Consider the following 19,273-nt stretch of genomic DNA (forward strand, 5'->3'; position numbering starts at 1 on the left):
CATGCGACCCGCAGGCCACCAGTTTGAAACTATATACTATACAATAGCTAGATATTTATATTTGCAATTTGCATAAATTATACAAAGCAAAGTGGACTTATTTAATAATTAAAATATTTTGGAATTGGAGCTTGAAATAATAGACAATGTTTCGTATTTTTTTTTTTTTTTTTTTTTTTTTTTTTTTGGCTTATCTTCAGGCTGCGGACATAAACACTGCATAAAAATAAGCAGCAAGAAACAAGCTGCTAGAAGCAGAAGAAATGTCTAGCAGAAGCGCGACGAAATGTGAATGAAATGCGAGTAAAACATCGAAAGATTCCCAGTCAGCAGAAAAGAACAACGACGCTTTTTTTTTTTTTTTTTTTCCTCCTTGGAAGAAAAAATTAAATGCAGTGTGTATCTGTACACATGCTGCCCATAAAAAAAACTTTCTTTATATAAAATATGATGCGTAAATCTCTACATATTATAAAAGAAAGTGGTGTGTGTGTCTTTCGTTTGCGCTGCGCGTAAGCTAACAGACCCACGCTACGAAATTTGGTACATAGGTGCATCTAGACAAGAGCCAGTACACCTCGAAGCGATTTTTTAGAAATTCGAATTAGAATTTTTTTATTTTATGTTTTGTGACGAAATCACGTCATTTTGAGACATAATGGGCTATAGGAACCCAAGATTTTACTCTACACACTCCATTTTGACATCGTCATAAAACATAGGCATTTAGTTATTTTACGATTTTAAAATAAATTTCGTGTTTCAATAAATCGATTAAATTTGAATTTATTTAACAAAGGGAGCTTAACACCTTTTCAACGGGATTTTTTAAAAAAATGTTTATTTTGAAAAATGTACAGTTTTCTTTGATTTTTGGACACGTTAAACTTTCATCCTGTTATATAATACATTTTTATTGATTTTTTTTTTTTTTTTTTTTTTTTTTTTTGATAAAGTTGTTCTGTACTGCGCGGAATTTTATGTTTTTTGAGTTGCTTTCATGTTATTTTTTGCTTATTTCATTGTTTGTAAGATATTGAGAAGTTTTGCGTGATTTTTTTTCTTCAACGGAAAGTTGCTTAATTTTTTTATTAGGATAATTAATATTTGTATTAAGGGATATAGCTTATTTGATTGTAATTTTTTTCTCTTGAAAATGTAAGATAAAATATCATTAATTATACTTTGCTTTTCAGAATTTTTTGCATTCTTTTATGTTATTTACTGCTCATTTCACTGTTTTTAAGATATTAAAAAGTTTTGAGTGATTTTCTTAAGAAACAAAGTTCTTAACCTCCTTTATACCATTTGAGGGAAGTTGGTTAATTTATTTATTGGGATAATTAATATTTGTATTAAGGGATATTGCTTATTTCATTGTAATTTTGTTATACGTAATAACTTTTTTTAATGAAGTTGTCCTGCAGAGTAAAATTTTACGCAATTTTTAAATTTAATGTTTGGTGTTTCCTTCAGACATTTTTCCGGTACATTTAAAAGCCAGACGAAGGCTGGCTGCGAAGCTGCTAGTATATAAAAAAAAAAACGAGTTTTGCAAAGCGTATATTTTTAAATATGAATGATGTGAAGACCAAGGAAAGAGGGCAAAAAGTAATTCAAATGGAATTAGAGCAGAATGGAGTCTGAAGAAGATAAAATATACTTTCTAGAGTAATAATAAAAGTTATATTGTCCCAGAAATCACAGTACTCATGATGTTAGCGGCAGAGAGGTAAAGTCGCTGAAGATTCGCATTTCAGTCCGGGACTCGAAACCCGGCATAAGCGGTTTCGCCCCTATAAACTGAAGCAGTATTTTCACAGTTCACGAATTATTTCGTTTATGTTAGAGCACGCCAATTTCATTAAAGGGTATCAGCAACCCTTATACCGACAATATTAAATAATTGGCCATTTTCGATGTACCTTTTCTCAAAACCTGCTGTAGATACAGGCTTGAAATTTTTGGAGTAATTAAAGTATACTAATCTTATTATACTGAAATGAGCTTTTGAAACATTTTGAATTTTAGAGTAATTTACAAAATATTTTGTTAGGCATAGTAAAATTTAGCACTTTTCTCACACAAAACATTTTTAAATTTTTTTTTTTCTTAGTTTATCACAAAAAGCTCATTTTATTAAACATTAGGAATAAGCCATAAAAATTTTAGATACCTGTGAGCAGTAGTTCCTGAGAAAAGGTAAATCGAGTATAAAAAAAATCACGTTTGGAGAAAAACGCGTTTTTATGTAAAAATCCTCGTTTATCAAAGCATTCGATGACAAATTAAAACTCGATTTTCTACAGTTATAATTTTCATAGAGATTAAAGAATGGTATTTTTAGAAAAATAAAAGTGTAGAGAATTTGAAAATACAAAAATCCGCAGTCACCGTTTTTTGAAGATTTTTGGGTTCCAACACCCCTTAACATAAAGGAAGTATGCTTTTGAGGAAGGCTTTCTAAGGAACATGGCTCGTGCTAATGTAAAACGTGGAGAAAACCGGAAAAAAAAGCCACCTGTTCCACGGGGTTTGTTCCCAGATCTAACCAGTAATTTTCGCTGATTTTACTTTTCTTCGGCTGCACGATTCTTCCTAAAACGGGGAGATTTGGTTTGTTTTATGTGATAACGGCAAAGCCTCATTGGCTATATTGCTAAGGGGAGAGATGCCATAATGGAGCACTTTCTAAGAGATACTGGCTCGTTACATATTTGAAAAACCACGAATACGCCCATGCAGCCAGCTCGTTCGCGGGATTCGGACCTCGGACCGAACTCCAAGTGTGCAGCGACATTACCGCTCGGCCGCTGGTGGGCCTTTAAAACGGGGAGGAGATTCGAAGCACTAGTCCAATGGATTTTGCAATATCTGTGCTTCACCACAACTGTGTGTTTAAGCTCCCGTTCCCACCAATCTAAAATGGCAATACTAACAATTCGCAAATACATGACTTCTCCTTAATGAGATGTATTATGCCTCCTTAATGATATATATGTAATCCTTTCAACAGCATGTGAACAAGCATCTTCTTATGCAGTGTTAGTGAACGCTTGTGTGCCTCACGGTGCACTAATTGCTGGGGCACTGCCCAATAATTAGTGCTACAACATCGTCGTGCTTTTTTATTAGTGTTTTTTATCTATGTTCTTAGCGACGCTACAATAATCAACGCCTTAGCAATCTAACTGCACTCTTCTGCACACATGAGTATTCACGAACTCATCATTCATCATTCAAGATGTACCTGTATTTATGTACAACAGAACTGTCCTGTTAAATATTTGCATAAGTCGCCTGTAGTAACGGCAACCGCCGGCAATAAAAGGAGGTGCTTTCCTTAGTGGCACCGCAGTTCCTTTTAGTTCGAGCCAGAATAGACCTGCCCGGGGCGGAAGCCAGGGGATGAGAGATTCCGGTTTCCGCCCTGTTCCGGTTCCCGTCTTGTTCCAGTCCTGTTCCGGTCCTGATCCAGTCCTATTCCAGTTCCAGCCTGGCCGTTTAAGTCCAAAACACGTAGAAGCGGATGTCTGAATTCAGCGGAATGGAGATATACGCCGAAAGGGCTAGATGGATTCTGTCTTTTAAGGGAAAGTGTTCTTCACCGTGCCGGCATAGCTGTTACTTTAAAGCACTTTGAAGTTTTCCACCCAGGATGTTAAGTTTTTGTTTGTGATGTTAAGTTTTCATCAGTGTTGAAGTTCCAGTTAAATAAACCTTATAAGTAAGTTTTAGACAAGGTTTTTGTGTTTTTCAGAAAATTTTAGATTCGAAGTCAGATATAGCACATAGGGTTATTATCGGAAAAATCAACATTTGGCATCAAGCGACAGGATATTATCTGCAAGGTAAGCGACTTTTTTATTTTTGAATTATGGAAGCTTTAAAATTAGCAAGAACTCAATATAGAAGACTATTCAGTAAAGCTTGTAATGAATTTGACAATGAAGAAACTAAATATAATCAGGAAGAAAAATTAATTAAAATAAAAGTTATTTCCGAGAAAGCTAAAATTTTGTTTGATACTGAAATGAAAATACGAGAATTAATGTTTAAAGAAATTACAGACGAGACTTTACTTATTAAGGAAATAGATGAATCTGAATTATATTTTGATAGGTGGAGACTTCTGGAAAGTAAAGTAAAAGATCTCACTTTTGGAACCCCGAATGTAACTTTAATTGATCCGTCCTTTGTTCAGAATAAAATGTTACATTATCCGAAGATTAAATTGCCTATCTTTGACGGCAACGTGAAGAAATGGCTAGGATTTTGGGGGCAATTCCAAAAGATTGATAAAGATCCTACATTAGATAATAATGATAAATTCGCTTATTTAGCACAGGCTATGGAGAATTCTCCTGCAGAGGAAATAGTTAAAAGCTTTCCGCCAACTGGCGATAGTTACAAGAGCGCAATCGAAGCATTGCAGACGCGTTTTGGTAACAAAGAATTACTAACGGAGATTTATATTCGTGATTTGCTAACCCTTGTTATTCAAAAACAAGGTACACATTCTTTGCGGGAACTATATGATGAACTCGAATCTAATCTAAGAGCCTTGGAGATATTGGGAATAAATAGAGGCAAATATTGCGCGATATTATATCCATTGGTAGAATCAGCATTGCCGAATGAAGTCTTAAAAACCTGGGAGAGACTTAGGTTTTCGCGTAAAGGATCAGAAAGTTTAACCGGCGAAAACGCCGAGTTAAGAGAAAGGGAATCTGACCTTGAGCGCCTTTTATGTTTCTTGCGCGGTGAAGTTGAAAGTGAGGAAAGAATTTCTTTAGCAGCTAAATCTTTCAATGTTTTCGATCGATTGGCTCACGGTAATAAGAAAGGGAATTCGGGTTTAAAGATAAGAGAACCTCGCTTAAAACCTACGGCAGCTGAACTGTTTACTTCTTCTAATGAAGCTAGAAAAGGCTGCATATTTTGTTCCAGTATAAATCATGGTTCTGCGGAATGTTTTCAGGCGCGTAACTTATCGTTGTCAGAAAGAGAAGTTTTGGTCCAAAGGACACGCTCTTGTTATCTGTGTCTGAAATCTGGACATTCTGTCAGGAGGTGTAGATTAAAAACAGTTTGTTTTACATGCGGCAAAAGGCATCATATTTTTCTATGTAAGGGCCATTCACAAATGAGTGAGACAAGGCAACGGAACAGCCTCCAAATCAGGCTGAAACACTCGCCAACATTTCTTCAAGGTCTCCTAAGGTTTTGCTGCAAACAATAAGAGTAATAATTAAAGGAGATAAAAAAAAAATCTCGTTCGGCTCGAGCTATAATTGATACTGGTTCTCAAAGGTCATATATTCTACAAAGCGCAGCTCAAGATATGGGTTACAGGTATACGGTAAAGGAATACCTTAGCCACGCATTATTTGGCGGTACAACGACCAGTTTGTGTGAACATAAAGTTTACAAAATTCATTTATCTAATATGTCTGGCTCGTACAGTTGTAATTTTGATGCGTTAAGTCAGCCTGTTATTTGTAATAGTATACCTTCTATTGGACAAGGAATATGGCTTAAAGAGCTTGCTGACTGTGGAATAAGTTTAACAGATCGTTTAGAAGGACCCATAGAAATTTTAATAGGAGCCGATGTTGCAGGACGATTATTAACGGGGAATCGTAAACAAATTTCAAACGGTCTTGTAGCTATTGAAACAAAGTTAGGATGGACGGTTATGGGAAAAACCGGGGAGTTGAATAGTGAAGGTTCAACATTCTTAGTTACATCAATGTTGAATAAAGAGGCTTGTATTTCTGATTTATGGGCCCTCGACTCGCTTGGTATTACGGACCCATCCGAACAAAAGACTAAATTGGAATTGTATGAGGCTACCAGGCAACATTTTCTTGATACTGTAAAAATAGAAGATGACCGCTTTGTAGTGTCTTTGCCTTGGTTGGAAGGGCACCCTCCCCTGTCGGATAATTTTGAGTTATCGCTTAAAAGGTTGCACGGTACGATTAGGCAACTTGAAATAGATAATCTTCGCCAAGAGTATGAAAATATATTCCAAGAATGGCTCAAAGAGGGCATAATAGAGGAAGTACTCGTAAATGAATTAGATTTACCCCATCATTATTTGCCACATAGACATGTTGTTAAGGAACATAGTACTACGAAGTTACGGCCAGTATTTGACGCTTCGTCTAAAGTAAAGGGTTCTCCGAGTCTCAACGATTGTCTTGAAAAGGGATTAAACCTTATTTCATTTATTCCTACAATCTTAAATAGATTTCGCCAAGAAAAAATAGGGGTGATTTCTGATATTCGTAAAGCCTTTCTACAAATTGGCCTGAATTCTAGTGACAGAAACTTCCTCCGATTTCTTTGGATAAAGGGTGAAGATGGCTTGAAGCATTTTCGTCATTGTCGAGTCGTATTTGGTGTAACTAGTAGTCCACTTTTACTTGGAGCTGTTATTCAATATCACTTAAATTCAATTTTGGAGAAAAATGATGCAGATGAAAAATATTCTTCCAACATTATTGTTAAATTAATGAATAGTTTCTATGTTGATAACTGTGTAACAAGTGTTGGAAGTGAAGATGAATTACAGCGCTTCATGAAAGTATCTTCAGATGTTATGGCAGAACGAAAATTTGAATTGCGGGGTTGGGAATATACCGACTGTAGTTTAGAAACAGAATCTATTGCGAATGTATTAGGTTTGTTATGGGAAAGACAAGGCGATACTCTTCAAATAAATGTTGCTAATTTACAAAATCTTTGTTTCGAGAAAGTTACGAAAAGAAGTATTTTGGCAATAGCCCATAAAGTATTTGATCCCATCGGTATAACATGTCCAGTCCTTATATTACCTAAGATGTTATTACAGCGTACATGGGAAACAAAAGTAAAATGGGACGAAGAAGTTAACACCGAAATTAAAAGTAAATTTTTGAAATGGGTAAAGGACATTTTTCTTTTGAAAAACATTAAAATTCCAAGGTGGATACGATATCAGCCAAAACAGTGTTCAATCCATGTTTTTTGTGACGCCAGTCAAGCAGCGTATGCGGCAGTAGTTTTTATTCGTGTAGAAGAACCTGAATCAGTTAAAGTACAGTTGCTTCAGCCTAGGTCTAGAGTTTCCCCTTGTGGTAAAAAGGAAACTACCATTGTAAGATTAGAATTGTTAGCAGCAACTATTGCATCTCGTCTTGCTGCAGACGCTCTAAAAGACTTTGAGGCCAGAAGTATATTTTTCTGGACAGATTCAACTACTGTCCTTGCATGGATAAAAAGGGAAGAACAATGGGGGACATTTGTAGGAAATAGAGTACAGGAAATAAGGCTTTTGACACGTGTGGAGGATTGGAGGCATATACCTCGTCACCTTAACCCTGCAGATCTTCCAAGTAGAGGGTGTTCAGTTCGCCAACTCTCCCGGTCAAAATGGTGGGAGGGTCCGAGCTGGCTTTTAAAATCGCAAGAAAATTGGCCGAGTGCCGAATTTATAACTGATGAAGCGGAAATAGCCAGCGAGAAAAAAAAGGCAGTGGTTTCATCTCTAGTGTCTACTGAAAGGTTTAGTTTGAGTGAGCGATTTTCTAGCTATCGAAAAACAGTTAGAGTTGTTGGTTGGATTCAACGATTTTTCTTTAATTGCAGAAATAAGAAAAAAAGGAAAGGTGAACTCACTGTTGATGAAATTGATTTTGCAGAAAAGGTTGTTATTCGCTTGATTCAATCGGAATCGTTTCAGGATATAGAAGACGCACGCTTACGAACTCTTAGTCCATTTTACGATGCGGGAATTCTAAGAATTAAAACTGGTGCGTTTCGAAGAGATGACACGTTAGAGTTTAGAACACCTATAATATTACCAGGAGAACATCCATTAGTTAGGAATTTAATTATGGAAGAACATAAAAAGAAAGGACATGCAGGTGTACAATATATACTGAATACCTTAAGGGAAAGGTTTTGGTTGTTATCTGGCAGAAGAACGGTGCGTTCTGTTTTGAGTAAATGCATTACTTGCAAGAGATATTCTGCTGCACCTGTTGACCACATATCAGCCCCACCGCCAATAGAGCGAGTAAATGATTCAGCAGTATTTCAAGTAACGGGTATAGACCTTTGTGGTCCTTTATTGTTGAGAAACAAAGAAAAGGCATGGATTTGTGTTTTTACATGCGCCGTTTATAGAGCGGTCCATTTGGAGTTGCTGACTTCTCTATCTACAGAAGTGTTTCTTCAGGCTTTTCATCGGTTCGTGTCACGAAGAGGTAAACCCACAACTGTGTACAGTGATAATGGAACTAATTTTGTAGGAGCTTCAAATGCATTTAAATTAATAGATTTTGAACAAATTAATCGGCAGGCAGCCAATGAGCGGATAACATGGAAATTTATTCCCCCAAGTGCTCCATGGTGGGGTGGTTGGTGGGAACGTCTGATCGGAATGATGAAGCAAGTCCTTAAAAAAGTTCTTAAACATGCTTGTTTAAATTATGAAGAAATGTACACGATACTGTGTGACTGTGAAGCGATTCTTAATGACCGACCGTTGACAGTAATTCCTTCCGATCCTGAATTTAAAGCTTTAACTCCTGCCGACTTTTTAAAAGAAATTAGAACTAGTAGTTTGCGGGATATAAAATACGGTATTAAATCAAGTAATTTACAAAGAAGATTTCAGTATATTCAAACTGTACGAGAAGCATTTAAAAATAGATTTCGTAAAGAATATTTGGGAATTCTCAAGGTTTCGCATAAAAGAGCTTAAAGGAAAGTTACTATTAAATTAGATGATATTGTTTTGATCGGTAGTCGTGACAAAAGACTTTTTTGGCAACTTGGTCGTGTCATAGAACTACTTCCAGGACCTGATGGAATGGATCGGCTTGCAAGAGTAAAGACCCGAAATGGAATTTTGCTTAGAGCAGTTCGAACTCTGTATCCTTTAGAGGTAGCGCAAAATGATGTACCCGTGAAGCTGCAGAATGAAAAACAAGATTCTTTGTCTGAACTTAAACTCAACATAGATGATAAATCTGTCAGGCCTGTAACACGATCTGGTAGAACTGTAACTCCGCCGGACAGATTGGCATATTAAGGCTCTTTTGCATTGTTTTACTTTGATGTGAAAGTTCACTTTTTTTTTTCTTTTTTTTTTTTTTTTCTTTTTTTTTTTTTTTTTCCTTAGGTGGAAGGATGTTAAATATTTGCATAAGTCGCCTGTAGTAACGGCAACCGCCGGCAATAAAAGGAGGTGCTTTCCTTAGTGGCACCGCAGTTCCTTTTAGTTCGAGCCAGAATAGACCTGCCCGGGGCGGAAGCCAGGGGATGAGATATTCCGGTTTCCGCCCTGTTCCGGTTCCCGTCTTGTTGCGGATCCAGTCCTGTTCCGGTTCCCGTCTTGTTCCAGTCCTGTTCCGGTCCTGATCCAGTCCTATTCCAGTTCCAGCCTGGCCGTTTAAGTCCAAAACACGTAGGAGCGGATGTCTGAATTCAGCGGAATGGAGATATACGCCGAAAGGGCTAGATGGATTCTGTCTTTTAAGGGAAAGTGTTCTTCACCGTGCCGGCATAGCTGTTACTTTAAAGCACTTTGAAGTTTTCCACCCAGGATGTTAAGTTTTTGTTTGTGATGTTAAGTTTTCATCAGTGTTGAAGTTCCAGTTAAATAAACCTTTAAGTTTTAGACAAGGTTTTTGTGTTTTTCAGAAAATTTTAGATTCGAAGTCAGATATAGCACATAGGGTTATTATCGGAAAAATCAACAGTCCTACACTAACCTTGTGCTCCAGCTCTCGTGTGACTTCATGTACTCCATTTGTCTTTTTGTGCCTTAAGTGACTATGTGTATGTACCTGTTTTATGTGCTCTCTGTTTATGCATTTTACGCATTCTGTTTTGTGTATTGTTTGCCTATGTGTTTTTAGGTCTTTTTATGTGTACGTCTTATTGTAAAGTATTTTCAGTTTAACTTCCTACTATCTGTAACACCACAGCTTGCCTCTTCAATCTGTAATATAATCCTACTAATGCCCTTGTAAGGCCATGTACTTCCCTTTGACAACCTCAATAATCTCCTGGTGCTGCCTCGTGCGGCTCCAGGGAGCTTTTGCTGTAGTTAGACTAGGAAGTGGAACATATGCCTGTTTACCTCTGTTAGACACCAGGCGTTCCAGTCCTCCGTGACCTACCTACCTTTGATACCGGTTTCAAGGAACTCCATATACTTTTCTGAAAGCTCATGTCACAAGTAGAAGAACTGGGAAATCTTAGGGCAGAGGGACAAGCGTTTAGGAGCTATAGGGCGCACAAAGTATCAGAAAAATGTTGGAAACATGACGCCAAAAGTAGCTAAAATACTCGTTTCACGTGTTTATATGAACTAATAATAGAGTAAGAAGGTGGGGATCTTAATATAAAGGAAGAAACAACTCGTTGAAAAGAAACATTATACGTTGAGATGTTGAAAATGTGACTCGTTATTATCTTCAAACAAAATCCATTACAAGAGACAATCCATGTGCAATTCATCGAAGTTCCAACTGCTCTAGGGAGGACATCACGCATGCTCTATAAAGAAGTGGAGAGGGTCCATGCACGACCATTCAATTCATTCATATGATATTCTATCTATTAAAAGTTACAAAACAGAATTCATGGATAAAGAGAATTTAAAGAAAGGAAAAAATGAGCCTACGGAAATCATCTATATTGTGTTCATTTAACGCTACAAACAAGGAAGGAACAAGGAAGTTATTTTTAAATATTTGAAACGTTTCATTTAACAGAAAAAAATTGAGTTTATTTTCGTACATTCAAAGGTGGTGTGGTGTATTTAATTATGGCAAAGCACACGAGGGCTATCTGCCTAAAGGGAGGGATGCCTTTCGTGGAGGACTTTCTAAGGGAAACTGGCTCGTATACACGTTACACATGTGGAAAACCACGAAAACGCCCATGCAGCCAGCCCGTTCGCGGGATTCGAACCTCAGACCGAACTACCAGTGTTCAGCGTCTTTACCGCTCGGCCGCTGGTGGGCCCGTACATTTAAAGGTAAACTGATTTATTTTTACTGCTAACAAATCAATTATTAGGCCACAAAATAGTTTTGTATTTTATATGTATTTCAACGAATATGATGTTTTCAAGGGTATTTAAAAATTCCTTATCGTTTTTATATAAACCTCTGGGTATTGGGCTGTATTAAAGCATGGTACGCCTAATTTCTCCCCAGTCTTCGTTTCTTTAATGTTTAGATTTATATAACACGAAAGATTGACAGTTCAGTGAAGTCTGATTTCTTAAGCTTTCCATTCCTCCTTTTGAACAAGGTTAACAGAAGAAAAATTCTTCTGTTGAATCTGGGCTACCTCCCACAATATTTCCCTGTTTTGAGAGAATATTTCAAACGGCAAGAGGTAAAATTAAGACTAAAGCTGTCTCTTAAAAATCCGAAAATTCGAATTGAAAACAACTTTAAACATAAAATGATCTCTGCAAACTATGTAAGAATTTCAAAGAAAATTTCAGGAAAGCTCAAGCCTTTCTCTGATTCAATTTTTTTTTTAGCTCCAATTTTTTTTTTTTTTTTTTTTTCTTAATTCATTTACTTTAGAAAGTACACTTAGCCGAATTAAATGCATTGACTTCTGGATGGTCGTCTAGTGAAACCGTATTACTTGTATATTCAAGCTATGGTATGAAAGATACTATATAGCACTGACATGAAGGATATAAACTGATAACATAAATATGTTCATACGCTTGTCATTAATAAATTCTGAAAAGCAAACACGCTTTAAATTTACTAAATTTCTTCTGTATACGTATGTGAATAGGTCAACACGCAGCGGTTTTTTAAAAATGCAGCCGCTCTAAAAGTGTTACAATCAGAAGATGCGGTACAGTAAATTTTGCTGATTAGATGTGAGTATATTAATTGCAATTACATAAGCGTTACTGCAGCGAACAGCTTTGCGAAATGACAGGTAAAAAAATCATACGAAATGTTTCTCCCACTGTTGTATCAATTTTTTTACTCTAATTTATGAAATATTTAAGAAAAGTGAAATTACAACAAAATTTGGAATGCCTGAAATGGTAATAATTTCTCCCTGGAGTTCAATTAATTTCTGCTTTTAAATCAATAATTTAATTTCAATATAAGTAATGACTCCAGTTATCAATTGAGTCTCTGTGACAGCCAGCTAAAGGAAACCACCGAGGTTCAGAAAGCTACGAGAGATGACAGTTCAGTCGAGCTAAAGCGGGACTCTCAAATCGGGGGATTCGAATTTTAGAGGGTCTTTGATGTAACAAGCGAGGACGCTGTCTGATAAAGGCTTCCTGGCACGCGACCCATTATCGTTTCCTAGCGGACGAGCAGCGTCTACAGATCCAGTGCTATTTTTATCGGGTATGTTACAAGTATGGTAATACTTGGAGTATGCATCGTCCTATGGCGATGTAACACTCAATGAATTTATCTAAAGTGGCTCAGAGGATAAGATTACAGAATACTTGTAGTTTTGTTACGGGGTTGATTTCCAACAGAATTGTCTGGTTGTGTGGATGTTTCTTTATGGTTTTTCTCTTTGCGCAATGGAATGCAGTGGAACCTCCACGAGCAGAAGCTGAAGGGAGATAAAGGGACATTCAATTAATCGAAAGCTCAGCTTATAAGGTATTTCTCCCGCAGTGGCGTAACTAGGGTGGGGTAAGGGGGGACATCTGTCCCCGAGCGCAGCATCCAAGGGGCACCAAAGTCATGCTACGAAATTTTTTAATGAAATATTTTCCGTTTCTGTCACACAGAAAGGGGCGCAGATTCTTTATTTGTTCCCGGGCGCTAGAAATTCTAGCTACGACCTTGTTCTCCCGCCTTCCTAGCGTGCCTTCGTGGTGTAGTGGTCAGCACACTGAGCCGGTATTTCAGAGGTTCGTGGTTCGATTCCCAGCGAACACGATTGCATATTTTTCATCCCTCCTGCTTCAAAAATATACCTAATGTCTCTACAGTAGCACCCTAACTAAAAGGATTTTGGATGAGGATTCTCCACACCCAGGATTTGGCGAATGAGTCCCCTAAAAATCCCAGTCGCCCTTTAAAAGGGGGAGTATATAAGGTATTTCTCCTGCCTTCGTAATATAGTGGTTCTGCACGCTGGGCCGGTATTCCAGAGGTCCGCGGTTCGATTTCCGGGGAAAGCGTTGCTAATTTTTCATCTCTCCGGCTTCCAAAAATATACCCAATGTCTCTACAAGCTAATGAGAAAAGGCAATAACAATTTCGAATATACACTTCATCATTCCATTCGACTTATTTAAATTTGAAAAACAGAAGTTCTATTGTACAATTTCTTAAACAGAACAGTTCAGTACAGCTCCATCCGGGATCTAGATTGTTTTCTGTACTTTGAGTAATAAACTACAAATCGTATAAATCAAATAAAAATGCTCTTTTCTTAGAACTAACTCAAGTGTTGACCAAACTTGTTTTAAATGACTTGTCTTGACTTACTTTGTCTTAAATGACAAGTCATTTTATGTTTCTTCCTAATCATTAATGTGAAACCTACTGTAAATATATTAAAAAATTAAATCAATACATGAAATACAAGGAATACATATCACACTAAGCGGAATTCGGTGCAATTATTCTTTTATAATATTCTTTAAAATGGGGCGGGGCGGAATTGTACAGAAAATGTGTACGAAAAAATAGCTAATTCATTAAAATTGAAAAAAAAGATTGTCGGAAGAATCATTTGAGCTCTAAAAAGACAAATAAATAAAAATAAATAAAAATGTCAGAAAAAGTGAAAAGTGAAAAAGCATCAAAAAGCTACAATTTTAAGAAGTTTTTTAAAGTGAAGTTTAGTTTGGTTTATTTATGGGAAAGCACTAGAGAACAATCTGACTAAGGAAAGGTATGCCTTCGCGGAGGGCTTTCTAAGGAAAACTTGCTCGCACAACACGTTACACATACGGAAAATCACGAAAACGCCCATGCAACCAGCCCGTTCGCCGGGATTCAAACCCCAGATCCAACTACTAGTGATCAACGTATTGTATTGTATTGTATTGTATTGTGTGTGATTATGGCAAAGCCTCGAGGGCTATCTGCCTAAGGGGAGGGATGCCTTCGTGGAGAACTTTCCAAGGGAAACACATGTTACACATGGGAAAAACCACGAAAACTCCATGCAGCTAGCCCGTTCGCGGGATTCGAACTACCAGTGTTCAGCGACTTTACCACACTGCCAATGGTGGGCTCGCTAGTGATCAACGATTTTGCCGCTCCGCCGCTGGTTGGCCCTTTTGAAAATTAAGAAAATAACCGTGCAAAACGTGTTATTGAATCAGCAGCAAAGTAGTTACATTTCATTTGTAATTAAGAGGAAAATCTAGTGTTTAAAGAACTCCGGTAAAATCCACCAAAGAACGACAATATACTTCAAAGACAAGACTAAATATATGCAGTTACTCTGATTTTCGCGCCTGTTGAAGACTCTGGGTTAACTGACAGTGGCGAATACATTTTAATGATTTTTTTTTAAATATTTGTACAGTATAGAATCAGTTTTTTTAAACTTCTTTTAGAAATATGCATATTATTTATACAAATTAGATGATGATACAAAATATATGAGATGAACTATTATAGAAAGTTAGGGTACTTTTCCGTTTCGCCGGCGCAAATCTCGACAAGCAGACTTTATTGGCGACAACATACAGTATACACGTAAAAAATATTTAAAAAATGTTAGTTCTAAGAATTCTTTTTAAAAAAGAAGGCATAAACATTTTAATATCGCTTAAAATTTTATAAAAAGCCAATAAATAAAGACAATAAATTTGTAAAAACACATTAATTTAAGAATTTACTATGCTTTCACGGTTCAACATTCTGATTCGCCGGTTTATATCACGTGACCCCAAGCGATCTCATCTCACGTAAACTACTCTACAAAAATCTAATGCTCTCAGTAATTATCTACATTAATTTCAAGTTAAATCTTAATTTGGAACACAAGTTTAAATGCAAGAAATATTTCAATTCGTGCGAATAGCTTACTCAGAAATTATGTAAAACTGCAGTGCTTTACTTCGCTAATGCATTCTCGTTAGAATTGATGAATTTAACCCTTGACTTTACCTTTTCTATATTTTCGGCTTCGGGTAAGCACTGTGATTGCATCCTAATTAACTTTATTACCGAAAATGGCCTTAGACATAAAACTGAACTATCTGATAAAAATTCTATGTAATTATATGCCAGTATTGAAAGAAACAATCAATCTGATAAGAAAAAGCTGCGACTTGTTTTGAAATTGAGGCGTAAAAGGTTACCAGCGAGAATATTTCGTTTGGCATGGGTTGTACCATTATTGGCGACTTTATCGCTTGCGCCGGCAAAACGGAAAAGTACCAAAGTTAGTTTTATTCGTATATTTCGTAGAATTTTTGGTTGAAAATTTAGTTTCCTTCGCAAATAGCATATTTGCTTTGCAGTTCTGAATTATCTTCTAAAATGTTTTATTTTTCTCAAAATTTATTTTACCGTAGCAATATGTTTTTTGAATGAGGAAAACAAGAGTGTTTTTTAGCTAAACGTTTGTTGTTACGCCTAATTCACAAAGGAAAATATATTACCTCAATATAGATATTTATCTCAATGCTATGCTCTAAATGTACGAATATTTCCGTATCAAATAGAGTTAATTTCTAAAATTAAAAATGGCGTAACTCTACGGAACGCTGTTATAGTCTGCGTGTGTAACAGAACTATGTTTCATTTTACATATATAAATAATAAAATTATATAAATAAATCTCTATACAGATAAATAGGTTATATGGTTTTATAATAAATATTAACTATTCTAATTCTTTATATATATTCTTTATCTTATTATTTATATTATAATATATTAGATAAAATAAAATTTATCTTAGACAGATAAGAAATAAAATATGTTAAATCGAAATGAATATATGGCAAAAAAATTAACGAAATATAAGAAATGGAAAAAGAGTAAATTATGAGAGTAAAATTTGATAAGAGTGTAACAAAAAAAATAAATATTCTTTAATAGCATATAAGTTCATTTAAAGCAACGGAGTGCATTTTGCATTCAACATTTAATGAAAAATATATTTTTAAATTAAAAACTTATCACTAAAGAAGTTTACTACAGAAACTTAATCGTGCGCTAAAATTATTAAATACTACAAGGTAATTATTGATTAAATGTCAAACTTTGCAGTAACTTCGTAACTGAAATTTAACCTGAAATCTTCCCATCAATTTTACAGTTTTATATAGATTTGGAACTGGAAATCTTATTATCCTCTACTTCTAAAAACAAATGTGAACAGAAATCAGAAATGTGATATGTTTTCATGTCTCCGACTGGCCGAACTTTATGTCTCGTATACTAAAAATTTTTAATATAAATCCATTTTTTTTTTTCAGCTTACGTTAACTAGATGCTGGGCTTATGGTTCAGCCTCGGATGTTTCTTGTGCGTGTTTTGCAGGGGCATGGACCTTTATTTTTCCGAATGAAACTAAGGTCCCAATGAACAATGTGTATTTTGTAACTAATATCAGTATTAGTCTTATTAATGCTAAAAGAAATATCAAGTGAATAATGGACTTCCCTGCTGATATTGCAATCTCTAATCATAGTAAAGAAATATTGAAGACTGTCTTATAGAAAACTCCGGCTGCAGTTAAAATTTTTCTCAAAACCTGAGAAATACCTAAGCCATTCTATAGTAGAACATAGCTGAATTCAAGCAAAATACCACTTTTTTGAAATGACGTAATTTTTAATATAATATTACTCCATTTGCAGAAAGAAATCAATTACATTATGAGATTACAAATAGTCTTTTGACTACAAGTTTGAGAGACGGCAAACTTGAATCCCTGTTAATACATTCTCAATTAATTCTAAGCATTTAGTGGCAAGTGAGAGCAAGTTCAGGTGTGCTTCAATGCATATCTTGATAATCTGAAAGCCAATATATATACAATATATTTTAGGTTGTATTATAGGTTGAAAACCTTTCTGAATTGTTTAAATATCTTTTAGTCTGATTATAAGCTTCTAAAATAATTTCCAACATAGGGGGGAAAATTGTTTCCGATAGCTGATTTTTCACGCTAAAATTTATGTAATTTATATTGCAGCATTTTACGTATGTTTTACGAAACATACCTTGACTAGTTAAATATGGAAAACTGAAAAATGATAAATAAAGAAAGTATATATATAGTTAAATATGGAAAACTGAAAAATGATAAATAAAGAATAGAAAAAAGTAGACTATTAGAAAAATAACAAAACAACTTCATAATCAAATCTAAAATAATGTGCTGTATGACCTTTTGCTTGCAGAAATATTTAAAGTTTTCTTCGCAAATTTATAACATTCGTACTGTCATTTTCATTGTTTAAATGTATTTCGCCAATGTAATATATAGATGCTGTGAAGATGTCCTTATGTGTTACTATAATACTTTTCCATATTTAAAAACAAGTGAATAGCCATTAAACTATTTTATGTGCTTTGAAAAATTAAGATATTGCTGGTTTAGTATCGTTTTGATAGTAAGAAATGAGTCAACATTAAATAAAAAAATTTAACAACCAAAATTATTTATGTTCTGTTCCACCACAAAGAATCCTCTGGCTGTTATAAAAGATATCCCAAAATGTTTCTAGTTCATGTAGTCTTTTAGTATGACGCAGAGGGTTACATGGTTCAGATGGCACCCTATCTTTAAGAAACATATCTGTAACTGATAGAAAATTTAATAATCTTCTGAAAATTAGACAACTGACTAGCGTCTCCTCTTCCCTTTGTTGGAGGATATAAATCCTAATGTCATTTATACAAAAAAGTCTCGAAGATGAAACGTGAATGACGTAGAAATCTTCTCAGTCGGTTACCCAAACAGAGTGGGAAATTATTCTAGAAGATTATATTTCTGCGATAAATGATTACGACCTTCAATCAAAATCATTTAGAGCTATTAAAATTAATTTTCATATCTGTATTTCTTAATTAGCTATAAAAAGTTACACACTATTTAATAATTGTGTCATGAATTACTCCACTGGCTCTTGGCAACATAATCAACCGTTCTTGCGCTCTTTTAAAAGCTGCATTACTCAGAATACTAAAACTCAAGCAAATTCGGACATATTTTCCTCCTACTGTTGTTGTCGTGAATATAAGATGAATATAAGGCGGGCAGAGGTGTACTGTAAGGGCAGGGTAACTGGATCTAGTTGTAGAGCCATCTGCTGCGCAAACATTTGTACTAAATTTAGAGATCAGGCGAATGAATATCGAAAACGAGCTGGATGTGGCAGCGATTAGTGATCTTATTTGATTGTTTATTTAATATTAAGCAATTTAAAAGAAACTAAGGACTTTAAAAAATAGCTTATTATTATTATTATTATTATTATTATTTTGAATAAGAAATATAAAACTGCAAGTTATTGGAAAATTTATATAATAATAATAGCTTAAATGGTTATTAATAGAATAGTTTATTTTACCATTATTGCTCCATAACCTATTGTATTACAAAACTAATATACATATATAACAAAACTAATGCATATATATATATATATATATATATATATACTTTTCCATTCGTTGCATATATATATATATATATATATATATATGCAACGAATGGAAAAGTATACACCAAGAAACACATATCCTACCTGTCAATTATCACGGGATCGGAGGGTGTTTCATTTCTGTTTCCACAGCTCTTCTTGTCACAGCACCGACTAAAAGCAGGTAAAAGAAATCTTTAGTTACATTTTAAAATTAAATCGAAGCATATATTTTAATTCCAGACACCGAATAAAAATAAAAGGTACTATTATTGAAAAAATGCAGTATTCTGTAATATAATTCATAGTGACAAATTAAATTATGCCTGACTGTGTCAATAATTTCCAGAAAACATTTATAAGGCACCCGAAATTATTAGTTGGATTATATTAATAGACTTAATAGTAGTCTTCATTTTAATTCGTAGATGTCGAGCAGCTTTTATTATAAACATTACTTCCATCTCATTGTCTCAAAATCTACAAAAAAAAATTATTTGTTATTTACTTATTTTTTTATAATCTTCAGAAGCCAAAAAATGCACCACACGCAGAAGAAATTTTTTTGTTATATCATTAAGAGTGTAGCTGTTAAGCCTGCAGTTTAAAATTGGTACAGAATAAAAGTCACAG

At 34.9% G+C, this 19,273-nt stretch overlaps 1 protein-coding gene and 1 long non-coding RNA gene across 13 annotated transcripts in view; one reads left to right on the forward strand and one right to left on the reverse strand.

Annotated features, from left to right (window-relative positions):
- Nucleotides 1-19,273, reverse strand: part of LOC146996642 (transcription factor unc-3-like) — a 100,536-nt gene that overhangs the window by 61,644 nt on the left and 19,619 nt on the right. For all 11 annotated transcript variants that reach the window (XR_015041533.1, XR_015041536.1, XR_015041535.1 and 8 more), the window contains exon 2: nt 18,746-18,814. Coding sequence is in view for 5 of the 11 variants with exons in the window: in XM_085817983.1 (XP_085674109.1) it covers nt 18,746-18,814 (69 nt within the window). In the remaining 6 variants the exon portion in view is untranslated. The remainder of the gene's footprint in view (nt 1-18,745; nt 18,815-19,273) is intronic.
- Nucleotides 1-19,273, forward strand: part of LOC118180730 (uncharacterized) — a 49,338-nt gene that overhangs the window by 7,994 nt on the left and 22,071 nt on the right. The window lies entirely within an intron of this gene.

The sequence above is a fragment of the Stegodyphus dumicola genome, chromosome 6 (assembly GCF_044657685.1).
Source record: "Stegodyphus dumicola isolate Sdum_Otavi_A_Nest chromosome 6, ASM4465768v1".
NCBI lineage: Eukaryota > Metazoa > Arthropoda > Arachnida > Araneae > Eresidae > Stegodyphus > Stegodyphus dumicola.